At 40.3% G+C, this 10,604-nt stretch overlaps 1 protein-coding gene across 2 annotated transcripts in view; it reads left to right on the top strand.

Annotated features, from left to right (window-relative positions):
- Positions 1-10,604, top strand: part of LOC116848734 (methyltransferase-like protein 9) — a 61,132-nt gene that overhangs the window by 13,502 nt on the left and 37,026 nt on the right. For both annotated transcript variants that reach the window (XM_032825147.1, XM_032825148.1), the window contains exon 2: positions 6,210-6,421. In XM_032825147.1, the coding sequence (XP_032681038.1) occupies positions 6,210-6,421 (212 nt within the window). The remainder of the gene's footprint in view (positions 1-6,209; positions 6,422-10,604) is intronic.

Genomic DNA, 10,604 nt, shown 5'->3' on the forward strand with positions numbered 1-10,604 from the left:
GTGACAAAAATTCAAGAAAAAGATGATTTCTTACAAAAATTAATCTTTATTATAGGAAAATTGGCGGAAATAATTACAAAATGTCATGACAAAATAAAGTGAAATTGCTTCGTCGTTTAAGCCTAGTATAACTCAGAACAAAAAATCTCACTTGGAACAAGAAAGGAAGCATGTGTTTTCTCTTGACGTCGGGTGCTATCAAATCGATTTTTTTTCGAATTTTCGGAAAACGGATGACGCTACGAGTCTCATACTCTAAAACTATAATTCTTAAGCCTAGCACAACTCAGAACAAAAAGATCTCAGTTGGAACAAGAAAGGAAGCATGTGTTTACTCTTGTCGTCGAGTACTGTCAAATTGATTTTTTTACGAATTTTCGGAGAACGGATGACGCTACGAGTCTCATATTCTAAAACTATAATTCTTAAGTCTAGCACAACTCAGAACAAAAAGATCTCGGTTGGAACAAGAAAGATAGTATAAGTTTACTCTTGGTCCGATAGACTGTTTGTCAAAAAACTTTTTTTTAATTTTTCGGGCTTATAATTAAACTTATTGATTTGTGCTTTTGGAACAATGTTTGGAACAACTAGAACAATCTATATCGGTATCGGAATGCTTTATTTTCAAAAAATGGAGTGCCAGGTCAAAAACATTTTTTTCATTTTTTGGACTTATAATTCAACTTACGGATTTGTCCTTTTGGAACAATGTTTGGAACAACTAGAACAATCTATTGCGGTATCAGAATGTTCGATTTTCGAAAAGTGGGGTGCCAGCTCAAAAAATCATTTTTTTTGTTTTATTCGAAAACCGTTTTAAATGAAGCAATATCACTTTGGAACAATGTGGTACAAAGTCAGAACAATCTGGAACAACTTTCAAAATTATAAATTTCAAAAAGTGGGGTGCCAACTTCATACACTCTTTTCGTACTATATTTTCCCCTCAAAAAGATGTTCTATACCGGGAAAGTATTGTAGAAAAAATATAGCAAAACTTTTATAATTTTAGACCATACAGAATTATGATCGGAATTACTATATATTTGTTAAAAAATATTATACACATTTGACTCTTTACTACAAAATTATAATAATTGCTTGAACGTTTTATTTTGTTAAATCGCCAAATTTACTATTTCTATAAGAATTTATATTCTCTCTCTCTCTCTCTCTCTCTCTCTCTCTCTCTCTCTCTCTCTCTCTCTTTCTCTCTTTCTCTCTTCATAGTAAACACAATGGTTCAACAGAAATATAAAAACATTTTGCATTTGTAATCGATTTCTGCAGAAATTTTGGTGTTAAATTTTTAATACATAATTGTGCGTTAATTTCACATATTATTATTGTATTATCTTGACTATTCTGCGTCGAGTTCATATTTACAATTTTTAAGTATTAATATAACGCAACAGTGTCTAAATGTTATATTTTCGTGTTAATTCTCGACATATTTATTTACAGATTAGATTGCTACGAAATTTCTATCGTATTTCGTGCGTTCATCTTCGATGCGTAGTAAATTATTATTAGATAATTTTATTCAAAAATATGACAGAAATTACATAATAACCTCATATTTGCTTTGTGGTAAATTATCGTGAAAATTAGAGAAGGTAAATTGGGACATGTGAAATGTTAAATTCAACACCTCATTTTTCACAGTGTATCATTTTAATATAATCCAGCTTTACGAAAAACATTTTGTGGAAAGGAATATAGTTGTAGCATGAATTTTACTACCGTATCTTCACCGTGCATAAAATCCAGCTGTGAAAAACGATACTGTTATAAGCATCGCGGCGACCCCAAAATCGTCCTTCGCCCGGAGACCCTGAACGATCTAAACGCACCGATGCGTATCTCTGCGTGGAGATTCCTCCGAGAGGTCGAGGGCGTCAAACCTCTCGGCGTTATTTCGCCGTTCGTCGCGGTGAACGCGCGACGTTGATTTAGATGGCTGCGATTTCCGAGTCGGCTACTTGTTGTCGGTGCCGAGAGGCGATTGCTGCTGCGTGCTACACAGCTACACGGAAGGCGCAAGGGAGTCGATTGTCTCTCCTTCTGTCTGCGTTTCTCTCCAGCCTCCCGGCTCCTTTCTTCCTTCCTTCCTTTCTTCCCTTCCCTTGCCTTCTCTTTCCTGCCCTTGCCTTCCCTTCGCCCCGGCGCGCCGCGCAGAAAGTCGCCACTAATGACACGAAGAGGAATGCTGTCCGGCAGCAGCGCGCGCGACCACGTCGGTAGCCATTTGTAATGCCCCGGGGAAAAAGTCGGAATCAAAGTGTGATGACGTGGGGTGAGCACGTCGCCGGCTACCTGCAATTAGCGACACACGCTGGCAGCCATAATTAAAATTGCACGAGCGAGCGGTCGCTTTACACCGCGCCGCGTTCTACGCCACAAAGGCGCTCGCCTTCGCACCTCCACGCATCGCCGGGCTTCTTTGTTTCGGGCATTACCCACAGGATGATGACACTTTTTGCGCACCAAGCACAGCGCAATTGAAGCGGAAAGAGTTTAGCTCGTCGAGAGGCCGCGCACGCCGACCAGAGATACTTTCCCGCGCGATACCGTTACACATTAATTGAAAATCAAATTTTGCGAATGACCACAACGCAAACGATACGAACGTTATTGCGAATTGAATCGCGCTCGTTTTTTTACCGAACTTCCTGCTACTCCCCGCTCTCTCCTGCGCGTATTATGAAATTATTTAATCCTAGATTTCCAATGCAAGTAGTAATAATTAGTTCGTTATTGTCAATATAAAGTTATTTTAACTTTCTTAATTGTCTTTTCGCTTATAGTCTACATTAATCATTTAATTTTTTAATTACTTTTAATATGTTTTTAAATAAGTTTTTAATTATTTTTTATAGAAGAAAGATAAAGTAATGTTTGTTACAAATATTTTTTTTACCATATTGTTATTCAAGATGTAAGTCAAAATAATTAATATTGATAATCTAGGGTTAACATATCGTTGCTAGGATTTATTTGGAAGATTCTCCCCACAAACCACTTCATATACTTTTTTTCTTAACGTTTATTATGTAAAACAGACTTAATATATGTCAACAAAAAGTCTTTTTTTTTCTTATGAGAGGTCGTAACGTCACACATATGTGACATCCAGTACGTTGGCAGCAACTCTTTTGTACGATTTGTGAAGGTTGTGTAATTATGAAAGTCTATTTGGAATGTTAAAATCATTCGAAAAAGTGACGATTCTGTTTCTTTAAGAGATGAAATGTTCCAGATGATTATAGTCTGCGTTCCTTATATGAGTGATTTATATGACACTCATATTTATAATATAAAATGACAAAATAAAAATACGAAAAATATTATCAAAATTAGCTCAAAATAATATGTCATTCGAAATGCAATATAGAAACCTGAGAGTAACTTTTAGTGAATTAATTGTTGCATCAATGTAACAAAAATCTTACATTATTCTAGAACAGAGAAAAAAATATACAGTTTCTTAAAATTTTAGCTTTACATGAAAGCAATTGTTTATTCTATTTAAATAAAATAATTTAGATTTAAGTAAATATATTATTAGTACCCACCAAAATAAGTATAAGTTTTTTTTATTTTTTAGATATTTTTTTTCTCACACAACGTAACACAACACAAATTTATTGATTAATTCAACACAGTATATTAACCTCATAAATATAATTCAAAAAATTGTAGAATTTCCATCATCAATGGCCTAATGTCATGAGAAACATGAAAGTCCATGTGGATAACAGATCCATCGATCGTGATCCATTTAGCGAAACTGTGAGATCCCAGTACCGCGAGTAACTCGATGTGTTACATCGCGGGCCCTATCGACGCCGTGCGAGTCGTCCACTGGTCCTTGAACAAGAAACGCGATGATCCGTCGCGCCTCCGTCCGGTAGGACGATGACAAAGTCGATCGGCGTAACTTCGCCGGGCTCCTCTCCCCTTTCGTGAGGCTGCCAGCGGCGGAGTTAATGCACCGCGCGGTGAGAAGAGCGGACTGTTTTAATTAGAGAATCTAATTGATGGCCGGCTACGTGGCCGCGGCAGCCGAGCAATCCATAAACGACTTCTTAGGGCCGCGCACCTGGGCACCACGGTGTTAATTACTCTCCTTCTGTGGCGAGGTCCTTCCATCTCTCGGCTTTTTTCCCCGCCGGCTCCTTCTTCCTTTTTCGTACCTCTCCCCCTCCTTCCCTCTCCCCCAAGCACCGGGGCTGCTGTGAGAGTGGGATGGAGAGAAAAAGAAAGAGAAATTTACGACGAAAAGGAGAGAACAAGAGAAGGAGGAAAAATCGGCCGGGAACAACAGAGAGAGAGAGAGAGAGAGAGAGAGAGAGAGAGAGAGAGAGAGAGAGGGGGGAAGAGAGAGGACGATTTACGATCACAAGATGGACAAAGAGGGAAAAGAAGGACGAAAGGGTGAAATGAAGGGGAAGAGCAACGGAGACAGAGACACTCCGTGAGGAAACACGAGGGAGAGGAGCGGAGCGAGCAACAAGTGTCCCCCGTCGCGAGGCGCAAAAGCATTCCTAATTACGCCCCTACCCCGCTCGGAGCGAAACGAGACAAAAAGCGCCTTGATTACATTTTCGTATAATTTCATCGGCCGGCTCTCTCTCGCCATTAAGAGCCGTCGTTCCGCGCCGCGCCACGCCGCGCCACGCTGCGCCGCGTCGAGCCGAGCCGAGCCGAGCCGCCGAGCGCGCGCGCAAATTAGATCGATTCCTTAATGCCCCGGGGCCGCGTAATTGGTTCTCATTCTCGGAAGCTGACGGTGAAATCGGATATCTGTCGTGTAGCGCGGAGCCCGGTGGACCGACCGACCGACCGACCGACGGACCGACCGGTCAACGTAATTGCTTTTCGGACTGTGTGGCGTTTCGCGGTTCTCCGAGGACGACAAGGACGCGCGGAGGGCGCCGGCCGGCGGGAGAATATCGTTAATGTCGCGATACGCGCCTTCGATAATGAAGCGAAAGATGTTGTGCCGACGCGACGACCCGGCAGCACGGCGCCTTAATGAAATATAAGATTTCACGGCTGTTCGTTCTTTTCTTTCTTCATTTTTTGCCTTTCTGTTTTTTTAACTTGCGCGCATTAACGAGTGTCGAAACTCGTCGAAATGAACTGACGACGACGACGAATATCCAATCCGTCGACGCGCTCGGCAGCGTCGTGCAATTTGCAAGAGCGAGGGAAAAAGGCGAGAAAGGAGAGCCGTAACTGCGCGCGAACGCTCAGAATGTCGTGCGGTTTCGAGGGAAAAATTGATCCGCGAGAGCAAGGGATATATACGTGTCGTTAATACCGTAATACGCTGCCGTAATGAAGCGAGAAATACATTTTCGGCGGGCCACCCGGTGGGACGTTAATGGAACGTACCGGAGCTTTGCGAATTTTATACCCGCAGATTGATGTATACTTCGCACAGCGCGCCATGACTCTCGCGATCGAATAATTCCGTCTGTGAGATCGCGCGATTATTTGTGTGAAATCGATTTTCGCTAATGTGTTGTTTGAATACTGTGTTATTTTTTTTTCTAACATTTCAAATCCTTCTTTTTTTTTACGAAAAGTTTCGAGCGCGATCGCGTCATCCATATAACTCAGTCAATTTTATTCGTCGTTTAGTAATACTTAGTTAAGACAAAGGAATAATTTAGCGTCACCCTCGTAAAAATTGAACCTCCTCGATGTCTCTAGCCACGATATACTATCTATCAACCATGTGACGTGCTTTCCCTTTTCCTTGTGGGGTTTCGTAGTGAATGTTTATTTGCAATACTGTCCGTTATCATTTTGTCGATAATGTTTGCATAAAAAAGAGAAATTAAATTTATAACGAGTTCCAAAATGATTTAAATATAATGAATTTTAGTGCCTCCAAAACTGTCAAAATTAAGGATTATTACCGACAATTTGCGTACTAATGGTGTAATTAATTATATATTTAATAACACTATGTAATAAATAATAACACTAATAATAATTAATAATATAATTTTTGAGTGAGTTTGTTAATAATGACTCTCATTTTTGGTGAGCTTCCAATTTCATTGTGTTTAGGCCATTTTGCAACCCACAGTACACACATTTGTCAGTATATCCCCGATGAAGCTAATAACGCCGTGAAGAGGAAGAGCCGCAATAATAAAATTGATGTAATCGTATGTTTTATATGTTTACAGTGGTACAGAGTGGACAGGAGAAAGTTCAGTGAAGACTTGCTCAATCTGTGGATCCCACTCGGTACCGGTCCTGACGCCGACCTGCCTGACAAAGCCGCCAAACATTTCATTACGAGATCCACCGAAAGGTCCGACTCGTTGTCCTTGCAGGCTTGGCATTCGTTAGCTAGGTCGGTGTTATCCTGGTTCATCACTCGAACATCCATAAACGGGTAAGTGCCACCGTATCTCATATTGATTCCGCAGCGAGATATATCACGATACCGTGTCGTTGAATCTCGTTGAATTCTATCTCGATTCCTCAAGATTCATATCGAGAACGTCGCATTTGTCGAAATTGCGTTGACGCATCTGCTGCTTAGACGCCTAAATCTCGCGTTCTTTTATTTTCCGCACGAAAGAAACGACTGTGCTGTGCACCTCACCTTATAATCCTCTCGATGATGAGATATAACATCTTAGCTTATTTGAGGCTGAGACTCTAAGTCGCTCATGTGTCTCCACGTAAAGTGATAAAGCATCACATCGAATGTATTATAAGGATATCAAGTACGAACGACAATCACGAGTTGAAATTTTGGTCCCTATTTTCGATCTGAACTTTCTAATACTTGTATATTCTGAAGGACTAGTATATGGAAAAAAATTTGGTTGTATTAACATGAAATTTGGCTGTAACGAACAAACTGACGCGTTTAAGGAAAGGACTGACGTTAAAAGAAACGAAATTCCTTGGTTATTAGAACTATATTTGGGTTATACGAACCATGCGGAATTTCTATCATTCAAAAAACGTGTTTATTAAAATAAAATTTCATGTTAATACAATCAAATTTCTGTGTGTTTGTTTAATACACGTAGATACTGAAGTTCTACTTAGCGTTCCTAAAACCCGTATTAATAGTCATTACTCGAAATTGTCCCACGTGAGATACTCAAATCCGAATTTATAGCTAGATTTGAGTTTTTTTTTATTTGAATCATATAATATGTAGCATTATATTTGTAATCGCGATTCAGCTCGAAAATTCACGTCTAATTCTAAGTTCAAATTAATAGTAGATACGTGAAACTTGTCTCACGTAAGATTTTTATTCAGAAAAGAGAGATCCATTTTCTAAGATAAATTATACTATATGTGACATTTATATCTGTAATTCAATTGACTCTCATCCAACTCTGAATTGAAATCTGAGTATCTCGTCTGAGTTAAGTTTTAAATAATAACTGTCAATACAAAGAGCTGTTTCTATCTCTTGGCAAGCCAACTAACAATTAAATCATATATCTGTCTTTATCTAATTTCAAAGAAAAATAAAGACAGACATATTAACTGTTAATTAGTATATCATGAAGTTCGAAAAATCGGCTTTAAATGACAGAAAATGTACAAAATACCACTTATAGGTTCCAAGGAAGACTTCTCGGCAGTAAGCTAGTAAGTTAAACAGAATGAAAAAAGATATAAGCTTCAGAGCTTGATATAAGTTTGATATAAACTTCAGAGTATCAAAATAGACGTTAAATGGAATACTGAGGTCGAAATTATGATAAAAATTTCGGGATATTACGCGACAATGTTATCCTTATACTCGTAGAATCCCTTTGATACCATAACTAATAGCACCTATAACGCCCAACAACACTCAATTTCGATAGCTTGCACCCTCATACGCGCGTGCTCGAGCACACGACGATCTATCGCCCCGTACATCGTAGTACACGAAGAGAAAGAGAGAAAGAGATCCTCGCTGCAGCTGTACGCTATCTATATATGCTAGGGCAAGGCCGAGGGTCCTCTCGCTGAAGGCGAGATCGTTTGCGAGGTGATGAAAGGGGGCCTTCCCTTCTCGCCGGTTAATTAATAACCACGGAGATACGATCTCCGCCTATCTCGCTGTCCGTTGCGCGAGGCTCGACAAGCTGGTGGCAAAGGCCCTGGCATGGCCGCGGGTCGGTCGGCGAGGTGGGCCGTGGGGCCCCCGTTGGGAGTGAGGGAGACCGAGCGAGAGAGCGAAAGAGGGAGGCTGCGCCGTGGTTATTGATGGCCAGCTTTGTTTGCCCCCCGAACCGTTTATTAAAATCCAGCGTGGGTGATTAACCTCTCTCCCCGGCCGCGTCGTCCTGCCGGCTACCAGGCGGCGGGTAACACCTCCACACGTCGCGTACGCGTCTGTATATATGCGGGCCTCCGCCGCGGTGCACCGGGGAGGAACCGTTTATTAAAATTTCTGCCGACGCGACTATCCGCGGCTACTAGGCGTGACAACCGCCGCGTTGCCTTCGTGAGTCGGATCGCCGCGCGAGAACAACACGAGAAGGATCGGCAGTCGTGCCTGAGGAGGTTGCTGTCGACTCGCATGATGCACGAGGATACACGAATTCCAGGAGGAATTCATATTTCAGTGGGTGATGGGCCAAAGCACACACGAAAAACGTGAGCAGTAAATAAACAGACCAATCACGGAATCGAATATTTTATCGTGACAGTCTTTATGTTCCCGATAATTCTCAAATGTGACTTGCTAATTCGCTTATCTGCTTAAAGGGATGCTGAAGCTGAAAACTTTACCGACAAAATACTGATATTTTTCTACAAAGTTTACGTCGTATTGGTTACACAGAATTACAAATGCTTTGAACGTACGCAATGAAGGTACGTGCAAAAATAAATAGGAGCATTGCTTGATATGTGACGAAAACGAGCAAAAAATTTTTAATGTAAAATCTCAAGCTGTCAGAGTAATATTTGCCTAATCCAAAAGTTCCGCAGCTTGTACATACCGAAAGTGTGGATGCTCCAAACAGAAAAATTTTGAAGAACATTGCTCTACCTTCGCATCTACATTTGGAAGCTTAAGAATATCGAAAAAGTTTTCGGAAAGATTTCTACACATATATGGTTAGGTTCTCCGTTGAATATGGTAAAACAAAGCAACACACATTCGTGTAAGTTCTGTATATGTAGGAAATACGAAAAGGATAGCGTGATTATGTTAGTGACGATCGTCTCTGCATTATCAACATTGTTCGAGTTCGTCATCGACTCCAGCATCCCCTTAAGATGTACTGCTTACTTCTTTCTATGTACGATCCACTTAACACGCTGTATGACAATGTTAGAAACGCTGTCTCGTCAGATGCATAATTGATATCGATATCTAAGATCCGTATCAGTAGTCGTTATTGGAACTTGGTTCATTCAGAGATCGGGAACTCGGATCGAAATTTAGAACTAGATCTTAGTTTTCAGTTGAATCATATAATATATGTGATGTTATACAATATTTATAATTATGATTCACCTGAAAAATTCACATCTAATTCTAAATTCAAATCTGAATATCCCACTCGAGACAAATTTCAAGTAACGACTATTAACTTTATGGCTATTAATACAAGCTTACCCTCGAAATTTTGATCCTACTTTTAGTTTAACTATTCCATTCAATATCTATTTTGATATCACTTCTTGTGTGGGAAACAAAAATCACAACAGTTTTATTGTGCTATCAACGCTATTTTCGGTGCGAGATGATCTTCTCGAGTCGTCGATGCAACTCAATCGCGCGTCCAGGTGGTAACTGGCGTCGTTCACACGTCATGACGGCACGTCGAGGAACTTTAGTCACGGTGGGACCAGCTGATCGAAAACTCGACGAGTTTACTACCGACAATCGCACTTAGGTATTTGTCTTCGTCATCGCCGAGACGCGCGTAATTAAACCCTTTCGCCACGCAACCGTCGACCCTCTTCCGTTCCTCCTCCGAGCCTGAATCGATTGGTGTAATAATCACCGATACACCATATTACGAGTCGACGATACTAGTCACGCGTATTCCACCGAAGTGCGTATTCATCCTCAATTTCGAGATGATTATAAATAAAATGAGCACGAGCGAAATTACATGTACCTTCGCATGACGTGTACATGAAAATACTGTAGTAATAGTAGTAAATAGAAGAACGAGTAGATTTAGTGCAAATTGTGTAGATCATTTGATCTATCATAATATCTCGCTGTTTTTAACTAAAGTTATAATCATAGCCCCAGTCTCTTGTCAGAGACTAGGTATAGTAGATTACTTACTTATTTTATATCTCCAGATTCCAGGAATGTCTTTTTCTTAGAATTTATATCTTTTACGTGCCATAAGTGGACATTGGCATAAGATATATATACGAGGGTGGTCTGAAAAGTTTCCGACCTAACAAAGATACAAGTCATTTTTTTTGAAAATTGTTTTTTATTTTTCAACATAGTCTCCTTGTAAATCTACACACTTCTCCCAGCGATGCTCCCATCTCTGTAACCCGTCGAAATAGTACTCGGCGTTTTTCTCTGCAAAATAATTGTTCACGAAGGTGATTGCCTCTTCATTTGACGAAAATCT

Source organism: Odontomachus brunneus, unplaced genomic scaffold (assembly GCF_010583005.1).
Source record: "Odontomachus brunneus isolate Ranch 3 - 2012 unplaced genomic scaffold, Obru_v1 Obru_scaffold_099, whole genome shotgun sequence".
In the NCBI taxonomy this organism is placed as follows: Eukaryota; Metazoa; Arthropoda; class Insecta; order Hymenoptera; family Formicidae; genus Odontomachus; species Odontomachus brunneus.